Source organism: Chionomys nivalis, chromosome 26 (assembly GCF_950005125.1).
Source record: "Chionomys nivalis chromosome 26, mChiNiv1.1, whole genome shotgun sequence".
Lineage (NCBI taxonomy): Eukaryota > Metazoa > Chordata > Mammalia > Rodentia > Cricetidae > Chionomys > Chionomys nivalis.
The window spans coordinates 26,788,095-26,801,554 of NC_080111.1; the positions used below are offsets into that span (position 1 = coordinate 26,788,095).

The 13,460-nt window shown below is 37.6% G+C and overlaps 1 protein-coding gene across 9 annotated transcripts in view; it reads right to left on the minus strand.

Moving 5' to 3' along the window:
- Akap9 (A-kinase anchoring protein 9) overlaps positions 1-13,460 on the minus strand; it is a 122,582-nt gene that overhangs the window by 42,500 nt on the left and 66,622 nt on the right. For all 9 annotated transcript variants that reach the window (XM_057758361.1, XM_057758359.1, XM_057758356.1 and 6 more), the window contains 2 exons: positions 1,693-1,855; positions 617-829 (listed from right to left, as the gene is read on the minus strand). In XM_057758361.1, coding sequence (XP_057614344.1) covers positions 617-829; positions 1,693-1,855 — 376 coding nt within the window. The remainder of the gene's footprint in view (positions 1-616; positions 830-1,692; positions 1,856-13,460) is intronic.

Here is a 13,460-nt window from a genome sequence, read left to right on the forward strand (position 1 = left end):
CACGGAAACTATATTCATTTAAACACTGCCTGGCCCATTAGTTTCAGCCTCTTATTGGCTAATTCTCATATCTTGCTTTAACCCATATTTAGTAATCTGTGTAGCACCAGGAAAGATCTTAACCTGCGCCTGTCTCAGAGAGAAGAGGCATGGCATCTGCCTCACTTCCCTTCTTCCCAGCATTCTGTTCTGTCTACTCCGCCTATCTAAGCTGCTGTCCTATCAAAGGCCAAGGCAGTTTCTTTACTTGACCAATGAAAGTAACACATAGATAGAAGACCCATCTACATCAGTCTCCTACTAAAAGAACTCTGTTGTATCCATTTCCAAAACACACAGCCTCATTACTTTTAGCTTTTTTCTTTTTGATAAGATGTTGGAGCATAAATAAATATCTTTTCCTGCTAAAAGTTAATATCCTTAAAAGGCAAAATAGAAAATGATTCCATAAAAATGGCTAATAACTCATTTGCTTTTAAAGTATATTTTCTTAAGATTTTTCAAGTTTGTATATAAAATATATAAATAATGGCACTGAAGAGGATTGTCTACCGCATGAGCATCTGAAGAAGAAAAATAGAAGAGGAACTATATGATACAAAGTCTCAGTACATACGCTGCTCCACTGGGCCTGCCATCTCTCTCATTGCCGCCTTCTGCCTGGACAGCAGCTCTCTCTCCTCCTGCACTTGCTGTTGCTCAGCTTCCAGTTCCTGCAGTCTCCGGTTCGCATGTAACAATTGCTGCTCTAGATGATCTATCACATATGATTTTTCCTGAATTTCTCTTTCAAAAGCAAGTTTTTCATCTGAATATCCATCAATAATATCTATAAGACACAAAGCAGGAGAATGGAATTGCTTCTAATTTAAATTCACAATCAGGTTTTGTTTTTTGAGATAGGGTCTCACTATTATATCCTATGCTAGCCTTGAACATTGTGATCCTCCTGCCTCAGCCTTCTAAGTGTTGAGATTGCAGATGTGTGTGTCTAGGCCAAGCTACACTAGGTATTAACAATAAAGACATCCTGTGAGCAAACTTTCTATCACTCCATCCTATTGAAAGTCTGCTGCTGAGCTTTACTGTCATTTGCAGTAATTGTTCTTGTTCACTGCACATCAACACGGAATCTACCTAAACTGTCTAGTACTTGCTATACTAAAGTACCACAACGCACATATGCAGTTCAGTTTATCCAGAAACAGACAGGCTCCTAGGAGCTTAAAATACAGCTTGTGAATTGGATCACATTTTAAATATATTAGAGAAGGTTGATATAACAATTCTAAAAGGCCAACACCCTCAATAGTCAGAGACTAGAAGAGGGTTTTAGAGGTTAAAGTCTGCGACCACATTTAATAATGACCTTATACCGTACAAATAGAAACCTTAGCCTTAGTTTCTCATTTTTAAGGAATTACCTCAGACTCACCATCATCTACTTTTTAATCACATAACTTTTTAATGTTATCTATAATTCTATAGATTCTTTTTATAACATGTGTGTGTGTGTGTGTGTGCATTCTTAATTTTTTTTAACTGCTTAGGGAAACTCAGAGGACAAACTATAAACATTTTTTAATGTTCACTTTAAGTTAGACTGGGGTTTACAAACCAGAATATGCATCCAAGTCTCTATTTTAGGACTGAAACATCTCCTGCCTCAGTGTCCAGAGGCAAGGCACTTACTTTCGGCTCTATTCAGCTCCACAGCCAGCTGCTCTCTGGCGCTGGACTCATCCTGAAGTCGCTCCTGGAGTTCTTCTATGCATCTAAGTGACTCCTCTGCTTCCTGTTTTTGTCTAGCCGTTTCACACACCAACTGGGTCTGTGTAACTTTCGCATGTTCAAGCTAAACCAGGAGGGCAAGAGAACACAAAAGAAGGTAAGTATTGGGAACTCAGTATTATTTCTTGTAAACAAGCAAAACAATAAAAAAGATCCCAAATAAAGACATTAAATTACAGCCAAACACTTGCAGCACATGTTAACAGCAGGTAGGATAAGTCAAGGCAAATACATACGTTTACTGTATGTCACGTTCTGTAAGTGATCTAGGCCAGTTTCACGGAGCCATGGAATATGCATCTGACTTTGGATCAGTGGACATACATTGTCATACAACAGGGATAGAGCTAGTGAGGCAAAGCTCTCTGTATTCCTACAGACTTCCACTTCAACATCTGACTGTTAACATCTTCAGTACTGACTGTATACTAACACATGGCGTCAAAAACAAAATCACAGGACAGCAATAAATAAAATTGTAACACGTGCATATTAAATGAAAGCATCATACTTCTGGAAAGAATTTGTAAAAACGTTAAAGCATCTGAAGATATTCAGCTTACTGAAAAACCTTGGATGACAGAAACATTAAAAATCTAGTGCCCTTCAAGTGCTAAGAGCATAAAGACTCATGGGTGGCAGAGATGGCAGAAGGGACTGGAGCCACAGATTTGAAGCAGAGGTAAATGGTCACTGTTACTGGGCCAGTGGTGTAAACTCACAAGGCAGTGACCCTGCTTGTCATCTGGCCTCTGAAGGGCTGTCCTTGTTACCTGTCTTCATCAGTACGAATCTGAAGCTTTCAAAAGCAAGTAGCTGCATGTGTCTACAGTAGAGCCACAGCAAGTCTTGGGGGATCTTTGAGTTTACATGTACTCTGTGAAACTCGAAGATATAACTACTAAGTTCTAAATTTAAAATATAACCAGATAGTGTTTTCTAGCTTAGATGGAAGTAATGTATCATAAAACACATTAATAGCCGGGCGGTGGTGGCATATGCCTTTAATCCCAGCACTTGGGAGGCAGAGGCAGGCGGATCTTTGTGAGTTCGAGACCAGCCTGGTCTACAAGAGCTAGTTCCAGGACAGGCTCCAAAACCACAGAGAAACCCTGTCTCAAAAAACCAAAAAAAAAAAAAAAAAAAACCAAAAAAAAAAAAAAACCACATTAATATTAAATATGGCTATATAATTCTAAAGATAATAAACCAATATATTAAAACAATGACACATTTAATTATATTAATAATGCATTTATATATAATATTATTTCTGTGCTTTATATCTGAGTACGATTTACGGAAAGACATAGACTATAGTGTCACTAAAGCTTATGATCACTTTAAATTAATGGTTCTCAACCTTCCAATGCTGCCACCCTTTAGTACAGTTCCTTATGTTGCAGTGCCCCCTAATCCTAAAGTTATTTTCATTGCTTCTTCATAACTGTAATTTTGTTGTTATGAATTATAATATAAATCTGGTTTTCAATGGTCTTAGGCAACCCCTATGAAAGGGTCATTTGATCCCAAAGGGGTTGAGATCCACAGGTTGAGAACCACTGTTGTAAATAAATGTCCAAAGAGTCACATGTAATTATTCTTGTTTTAATAAGACACTTAAAATATCACTTAAAATATTATTTCAATGAGAATTCATATGAAATGGAAAATATCACCAAAAAGGATAAAACTTTTATGTAAACACATTTAAATGGGAAAAGGATTTATTCTTTTAAAATGCAAAATACATTTGCTTAGATTGTAAAGAAACATGACCAGAAAGTATGAACTCATCCGTACACAAATACCTTTTTTAAGTTAGCTGCAACAGCTATTTCCAAAAGTATCCATCACTTCTGCATATGCACATGTAAATCTCTCCAGGAAACTAATTGTCACCTAATAAAAGTGGGAACTCTCTAAGAGTTCAGATTGTAACCAAAACAGGTGCATTTCTTTCCATATTTCAGATTTATTACAGAAATTCAATAGAGGATTTAAACAAAATAAAATCCTGCTTTACATGAATGAACTGCCAAACCCTTGCTTTTATCTCTCATTTCACAAGATTTAAGCTAGTTAGCATGACAGTATACACAGAAATTTACAACAAGAACAAGAAAAAACAAAACAAAAACTTTGAAGCAATAAAACAAAATAAAGCTATGAAACAAATTAGGATAACACACTGGGTTCATACTTCACTGGAATAAAAGATCCTCTTCAAATTTTCATCTCAATAATTTAGACTTGAATTTCTTCCCCACAGGTAGAGCATGACTGATCCCTACCATGGGCAACAACATGCAATACATATAAAAAATAAAATAAAATTCAGAGTTTTAACTTTCCAGCAAACAGTGTTAAACTATGCGTAAAGCATCAGTAAATATTCTGTCACTTTAAAAATTGTTAGTGAGGCAGCAAAACTATTCTTAAAATCATCTGGCACAGTAAATATTAGCTATGATTTATAAAGCCATGCAAGTCATAAAAAATGCTAAATAGCCCATAGAGAATGTTCACAACATATTTAAAGATGCTATGGACCAGAAGTCCTGAACATGCAGGCATTTTTACACTGAGCATTTGATCTTAGGAGTGTTCACAAAATATACTTCATGTTAAAAGCTAAAAAGGTTATTTCTCTATGAAATTAAAAAGCTTATTAAAACAGAAAACAAGTCCTTGCGGTCGTAAAAAGCATTCAGAATACAAGCTCCCTTTACTATGTCTATAGCTACGGCCAATAGGGCTGTCACTACAAACATCCCCAAGTGGCACAGCAATTCCCTAGGCAATCTCAGGCAGCATAAAACCCATTTCCTCACAGACATTCACTGATTTTTTTTTTCTTCTTATTTTGGGTATTACAGACACACACTCTTAAGGACTGGAAGGCTGTTTTTAAATAGCTTGACTGGTACTGAAGAAATGTAATATTTAGCTTATTGTACTATCTTAAGTCAAAAGCAGTGAAGTTGAGGTCTGAAGAACAAATTTAGCATTTCTGCCCACCTCAGGTGTGTGAGCAGTAATACCCAATGATAGTCAAGCTAGGGTCTGGTCCAGTCACCCTCTATAAAGACAGTGACATTTCCAACTCATTACAGTGCACTACAATGTTAAAGTACTACTGTATACTTACTGAATAAGGAGGGGTGGGCAGTGAAATTTTAGAAATAAGTTTTAATATGTGTCCATTTCTTTTGTGAGTAAAATGAAAAATAGAAATGTTGATAATTACTGAGTTCTTGTCATCCAAATGTTCAGACAGAGGATAAAAATACGGCAAAGGCACACGAGATTCAACTTCATAAAAGTCTACCTCCTGTTCTTCCAATGAGGAGCCACTGAGCTGGACAGTGGTCAAATGGGTCCCGGAAGAATCCATTCTATATGAGGTGTCGAGCTGCTTCTGCTTCATCAGTTTTCTTTATACTTACTACATTAAAGTTCCTTAGAATTTATCAAGACATTCTATACTAGTACAAAATTTTCTTTAGTATTTACAAGTAAATTATAATTCATAGAAATACAACAACAAAAAGCTGATACAAAAGTTTAGCTTAAAACAGAAAAACTATCCCACAAAATCCATCAAGTCAAAAACCAAAATAGAAGAAAACCCCCACAACCCAATAATAAATGCAACAAACAAAAAATATAGTTCCAACTAGAATAATTAAATCCTCGACAAATGAAAAAAATAAAATAAGGATCTAATTAGCCAAGCAATAGAATTGCTCTCAGTATCCAATGTGTCTAAGGTAATAAGCAGGCCTTCCAAGATCTTGCAGGCAAGGTCAGCTTGTAAATCTCCATGGTAGCACTTGAGAAATGCTGCTGACTTTCTCTAGCTCTTCAAGCTTCACAATTCAAAAAGAAAAGCGCCTCTCAACTGAGCTATTCAAATAACCCCAATGCTGAGCCAAAGGAGGAACAGGCTAGCACAGAGGGTGTGGTTAATGTCTGTACCTACAGGTACGTGGACAGGTAGGATGTGAGTAAGGACGTCAACAGGATCCAAGTCCCACTTTAGAGCTTTGAAAAGGGTATTTAAACAAGTTTATAATGCTTGGGAGATAAGCTAGTGTTTTCTGTCCCCACTAAAATGCTGCTTTAAGAATATAAAATAGAGGGGCTGGAGAGATGGCTCAGAGGTTAAGAGCATTGCCTGCTCTTCCAAAGGTCCTGAGTTCAATTCCCAGCAACCACATGGTGCCTCACAACCATCTGTAACGGGGTCTGGTGCCCTCTTCTGGCTATCAGGCAAACACACAGACAGAATATTGTATACATAATAAATAAATATTTAAAAAAAAAAAAAGAATATAAAATAGAAAGTATGATTGTGTCCACATTTCTAATTCAAGCACATAAAAAATCATCAGTTCTGAAAAACTGAATTAGAACCTGTGCCATATTTCCTTAGAAACAAGGCATTTAAGAAGCCACTGATTTATACATATTTTGGCTACAACCCATTTTCAGTTTCTAGAGTGCATGTCAAGGACAATTTCCTCTTAAAGCTGTGTTACATATATTAGTTAGCAATCACATTGCCGATAGCAGCCCACGGGGTCCTGACTAAGATGTGAAAGCCCGTGTTGCTCATGATCAACAGCCAGTCTCCCGCAGCTGCAGAAACTGAGGTAACAGTGAGTGAGACAGTCACTCAGTCACTCAAAATTTTAAAAGATAAATAACTTACTTAAAAATAATCCTGACAAAAGATTCTCAACAATGAAAGTTGCTTTAAGTAACAGACATTCATTTTGATGCTTGTTTTTTTTACTCTGTAACTAAATAGGGGAAACCCCCCCCCCCCAAAAAAAACTGTATCTAAATGGGAAAACATACACTAAAGGAAGAGGTAATACCATGAAAGCTGATTTCACAGTCACTCTCATTTCATAGTCTGTGCTGGTATTCAAATCTTTCCTAGCAAACTAGTAAGCAGGGCAAGAAAAACAAAATCAGAAGACCGTGACCACCACCTCCACACACAGGAGAGAGAGAGACTCTTCATAGGAAGTCCAGGACCTAAGGGTGATGGCTCTTGTTGGGGAGCAGTAAAGCAGAGAGGTGTCTACATGCAGGGAGTTCTTGCTGGCTACAGATGCTTATGCCCTCCAGTTGCTGGAAGTGTCTTCTCATCTATATAAGATGGAGGAATAACGCTATAACGCTATTACTGCTGCAGTGAAATGTAACTTCTCTCTCTCTCTCTCTCTCTCTCTCTCTCTCTCTCTCTCTCTCTCTCTCTCTCTCTCTCTCTCTCTCTCTTTGTGTGTGTGTGTGCGTGCGCGCCGTGTGTGTGTGTAGGTGGAAGCCCAAGGCAGAAGTCAGGAATCATCTGACTCTTCCATCCTTGTTGAAGCATGGTTTCTCTATCTGAGTCTGCCAATGTACCTTGCCTTGCTAGATTGTGTGCTCTGGGGTCCCCTGTCTGCTGGGACTGGAATTACAGATGAGTCACCAGACCTAACCTGCATTTTGTGAGTTCTGGGGATCAACTCTGACCTTTGTACTTGTGTGCAGGTGCTATAACCAGGGAGCCATCTTCTTGGCTCTGCATTTAATTTACACTTAAAAGATTTTGAAACCAGAGGACAACTTGGGGTCCACTGTTCTCTGCCTTACTACTCGAGATGGTCTCTACTGAACTTGGCTAGGAGGACTGAAGAAATCCTCCTGTCTCCAGTCTCTCTCCAGAACAGGGATTATAGAAGAATGGGGCCACGCCTGGATGTTTACATAGTCACTGGTGGTTCAAGCTCAGGTTCTTGTGATTGGGCCTGAGAATATTCTTATACACTGAGCATTATCTCAGCCTCTCTATTGTGATTTTAATGAGGTTTCAGAAGATATGTGTCCAGCATAAAAATTCTCCCTTAAAATATTCTTTCCTTATTTTCTCTGCAATTAGTTTATTTTGATAATCTGACATTGTTTCTCATTTCTAAAGAAAGAACAAAACCATGTAGGTAAAAAAAATATTCTTCATATACTGTAACACTTATGTTGGGGTAGGAATTAAGCACAATAAAGGAAAAGAGGAAGAATATGTAACAGAGCAGGATGATTTAGCATGGAGATAGATTCTTGATAATTGTGGTGGTTTGAATAGGAATGATCCTCACAGGTTCAAATATTTGCTCAGTCAGCAGGGAGTAGAACTATTTGAAATGGATTAGAAGGATTAGGAGGTGTGGCCTTATTGGAGTACTGGGATTGGGCGCTGAGGTTTCAAAAACACATGCTTCCCCAGCCCCCACTTGCAGACTAGGTTATAGCTTGTAGCTATTTCTCCAGCACCATGCCATACCTTCTGCCATCCTCCCCACCACGAAGACAAAAGACTAAGTCTCTAAAAATGTAAGCTAGCACCAAATCAAATACTTTCTTTTGTGAGAGTTGTCTTGATCACAGTGTCTCTTCACAGCAAATGAACAGTGACTAAGACAATAACAGTGCAGTAACTGATGATAAACTTTATTAACCCATGTTCATGAAGAAGACCCTCAATTAAAATAGTCCAAAATATGTTCTATTGCTTTTGCCCATTTATAGAAGCAGGCACACCTTGCTTATATTTATATAAAATGAAAGTCTATAAAAAGCATTCCTTTATAACCAGGAACACAGATTAAAGTAAGAAACTAAACACACTAGGGGCTGGAGAGATGGCTTCATGGTTAAGAGCACCTATTATTCTTGCAGAGAACTGGGATGTGATTCCCAGCACTAACATGGCAGTTCATAACCATATGTAAACCCAGTTACCCTGAGACCTTCTTCAAGCCTCTATGGGCATCAGCGAGTGTGTAGTATACATGCATAAACGCAAAACACCCATATACATCAAACAAAACACTAATAAGGAAACAACACATAGATATATGTATGCACACACACTAAGGTAATTAATAGGAGGTTTCTCAGAAAATTGGGAACACAATCTTCCTCAATATCCAGCAATACCACTCTTGGACATCTATCCAAAGGATGAATACTGAAATAACAAGGATATTTGCTCAGCTATGTTTATAGCAGCATTATTTATAACAGTCAGAACCTGGAGACAACTTTGATACCCCTCAACTGAAGAATGGATAAAGAAAATGTGGCACATTTACACAAACAATGACATCTTGAAAATTTCAGGCAAACAGACAGAACTAGAAAAACTCATACTGTGTGAAGTAACCCAGATCCAGAAAAACAAACATGATATGTTCTCACTCATACGTGTATATTAGACGAAAAGCAAAGGATAACCAGCCTGTATCCACAATCCCAGAGAAGCCAGGAAACAAGGAGAGCCCTAAGAGAGACATACATGGATCCCTTGGAAAGGTGAAATAGACAAGATCTCCTGAGTAAATTGGGAGCACAGGGGGAGGGAGGAGGATGGAAGAAGAGTGAGGAAGGGAGAAAGGGAGAAAGAGAACGTGATGACGAGCTTAACAGTCATAAAGGAAACTTCATCCAGTTACTGATAAAAGCAGAAGCAGAGATCCACACTAAACACTGGGCTGAGCTCCTGGAGTCCAGTCGAACAGAGGAAGAAGCAGTAATGTGAGCAAAGGGGTCAAGACCATGATGGGGAAACCCACAGAAACAGCTGACTTAAGCAAGTGGGAGCTCACTGACTTCACACTGACAGTTGGAGAACCTGCATATGACCAAAATAGGCATTTTGAATGTGGGTGACAGTTGTGTGGCTTGGATAGTCTGTGGGGCCACTGGCAGTGGAACCAGTATTTATCCCTAGTGCATAAACTGGCATTTTGAAGCCTATTTCCTATGGAGGGATACCTTGCAAAGTCTAGGTAAGAGGGGGCTTGGTCCTGCCTCAAAGTGATGTGTCAGACTTTGTTGACTCACCAAGTTCTAGAAGATCTAGACTTAATTCACATTTGCTATTAATTTATAGTATAGAGCTGATTATTTTCCCCAATAAAACAACCTTAGATATAAACATACATTTATGAATTTACCATTACATGGATGACATTTTTGCTATCTGATTCAAATATAGATACTTTACAAGGAATGTTTGAAGAAGTAAAGGAAGTTTTGTCTAAATGGAGATTACGAATTGTTCCTGAAAAAAACAAAAAACAAAAAACCCAAAAAAACAAAGAGGAGATTCTGTCAACTACCTAGGTTATAAAATAGGCTTACAGAAAATTAGCACACACAAGGCACAAGTTAGAAGAGACCAATTGCAGTTTCTTAATGACTTTCAGATTGTTAGGTGACATTTTCAGTTTAGAGCAGATGCTGGGATAACACCTCATTTAATAATTCATTTAAACAAAACCTTAGATGGTGACAAAGACTTAAATAGTCCCAGAGAATTAACAGCTGAAGAAGAGAAAGAATTAACTATGGTTGAAATTATAGGAGGCACAAGTGGATAGGGTGAACCCAAATCTTGATTGCATTCTAGTCATACTGCCTTCCAGAATTTCCTCTATAAGAATTTTAATGCAGAGGAAAGACATTATCTTAGCATTTAATTTTTTTTACCACATAAACCAAGTAAAAAATTAAAAACTTATGTGGAAAAGGTCTCTGAATAATTCTAAAAGGAAAACTGAGACTTCGCCAACTAGCAGGAATAGACCCTGCAGAAATTATAGTGCCTTTTATTACTGATAAAATTAAAAATTACGGGAAGACAATGAACCCTGGCAAAGAATTTGTGCTAATTTTTTAGGAGAAATTAATAGCAATTATCACGAAGGTAAGAGAATTAGTCTTATAAAGAGAACTACTTGGATTCTTTCCTGAATTGTACGTGACACACCAATAACTGGAGCCTGTAGATTTTAAACTGATGCCAACAAGTCAGGAAAGGCAGGTTACAAAATAGAAGATTTAAGTAAAGTGGAACAAAGCTCTTATAATTCTGTCGAAAAGGCAGAGCTTTATGCTATTCTCATGGTACTAAGGGATTTTTTTTCCATTACACTTCTTTTAAATAGGATTTTATTTTCATTACTTATAGCAAATTACATTTCACAGTTCCTTCTTTCCTCCCTTCAGCTGCTCCTATGTTTTCTCCCTCCTTCCTTCTGTTTCCCTCACTCTCAAATTGAGAGTATTTTTATCTATCTATCTATCTATCTATCTATCTATCTATCTATCTATCTATCTATCTATCTATCTATCTATCTATGCATCCATCCATCCACCCATCCACCCACCCACCCACCCACCCACCCACCCACCCAGAGACTACGAAGAAAGATAATTATGTTCATTTGAAACTAATTGCAATTTGGTTGCCTGTAAGCAAGAACTCCTTCAGCCAATTGATGTATTCAAAGTATGAAAGTGAGTGGTGACTGGAACACTAACTACTTAGACTACTTGTAATTATACCAGATAGTAAACTTGAAACCTAACCATCATTTTAGTTTTACAGGATCCCTTAGAAAGAACTTTGCCCCATGACAGCTGGAAGTAATTCTAGAAGATGACAGTCCTTCCTTTTCCCAACAAAGTTTGCCTTCAGGGTTAGGGACATCAATTAGGGGTTGATTATAACTGATATGAAATTGGGGGTTAGGGTGGAAGTTTTATAGTCTCAGAGATCTCACTTTAAAAAGGAAATTGAATGGGATAATAGGTAAGTTAATGTGAGCTTACTCATGCTAATAACAATAGTGAGTAATAGAGTGAAGAGTTGTGAGCTATTATTTATAGATAATTTACACTGGTATAGATTCTTGTATACTAATACAAATTCAAATTATATTTGTTATGCTGAATATGCTATTTTTGTTTACAGTATTTATACGCCTATGCAAAATTATTTGTCATATTGTATGCATGCATGTTTCTACCTCTTCTTTAAACACTTTTTGTATATTGACACAATTTTAGGATATATGTATCATACTGCATTATTCATTTCTAACTCTGATCAAGATACTTATATATTGTTTACATTTTGAGGTCATTGTCCTCATTTGCTGTAGTGTTGTTTAAAGATTGTTTAGTAATCTATTATGAAGTCTTAGTATCAAGAATTATAGGTCGGGCTGGTGAGATGGCTCAGAGGTTAAGAGCATTGCCTGCTCTTCCAAAGGTCCTGAGTTCAATTCCCAGCAACCACATGGTGGCTTACAACCATCTGTAATGGCGTCTGGTGCCCTCTTCTGGCCTGCAGGCATACAGACAGACAGAATATTGTATACATAATAAATAAATTAAAAAAAAGAATTATAGGTCAACAGCTATCCATGTTTGTCATGCTTACAGTTAGACTAATCAGGTTCTTTAGATACAGAGATTGTATTCCACAAAAGTAATCATCAACCACTGCAAAGAGCTATAGAATATGGAATTTAAATAACTTAGGGTTCTGCTGACATGAGACACCATTGCTCCTGGCAACACAGATCTATTTCCGAGAGAATGTTGAGCACTGAAGACACTCCACTTGGAGCTTGTTTTCTTCTTGGAAAAACTGGCCTTTGGGAAAGGAAGCACCCATGCCTCGACCACTGACAAAATGTACAGTGTTCAGACTGGAGAAGCAGGATATAAGAAAAAAGACTGACAAACTTTGCTAAGACCACATAAGACAGTTTAGAAAATTTTCCTGCCTCTAAAAATGGTCTGTCAGTTACTCTAGGCCTTTCCCAATGTTGGTTGCTCCAACGTTGCAAATAAGACTTGGGGTGATTGCCCAGGTGGCCACTTGTCTATCATTTACTACACATTTTGGAAGCTGCTTGATTGTACTTTCTGCCTACTCAAGTAATATTATCTCCCTTCTCAAACATTCGATGAGGTTGAAGACTAGATAGTCATAGTTACCTTCCTCTTATGACTTAGCCATTTCTAATATAAAAGTTAGACTCCTTAGGATAGAATAATTATTGAAACATTTAGCATGTTTCTTGCTTAATATTATTTATGCTGGTTTTAATTCTAATTTTTATATTTGATATGTTTCTATTGTATACAGTTTTGTGTATATAGTTATTTAAACAAGAGGGGAAGTAATGGGGAACCTCCTTCAGTCAACGGCCTATGAGAATAGGACCAGGTTGGGCATGGCTGACTTTTACAATGGAATTCAGTACCTCACAGTCACCTGCAATATCTAGTGGAGGCCAGCTCAGGTGCAGAGCCTATCCAGTCCCCTAGTGTTCAGGGTTCTATGTCTTCCTTCCCTCCAGGAACTGGGTAGAAAGTGATGCTCTGTCCTGCATCTATCACTAATTCATCTGATTGCCATCTGAGAAAATCCCACTCTGCCCTTCTCATGCTGGTTCAATTTTCATTCAAACTAAATCAAAATTATTCAAAAATAAATCAAAATTGATTTATTTCTTCAACTGCTAAGTCTCAACTTTTAATTCTCCTGTATCACTCTATTAAACTGTTTTCAGCAGGTTCATTGATGACTACCATACTGAAACGTACAAAGGACACTAAACTTTAAGCATCCCGAACTTCTCGGTCTGCAACACTTTTGATAATTCCTCATGGCGCTTTTATGAAATTACCCCTACGGCTCTACTCTCACCTCTGTTTCTCAATATCCTCTATGTATTTACACACTTTAGATTTATGGCTTTCCCTCTCTCTTTTGCACCAGTATTCTATGAGTATACCCCCCCCCATCATTTTGTAGC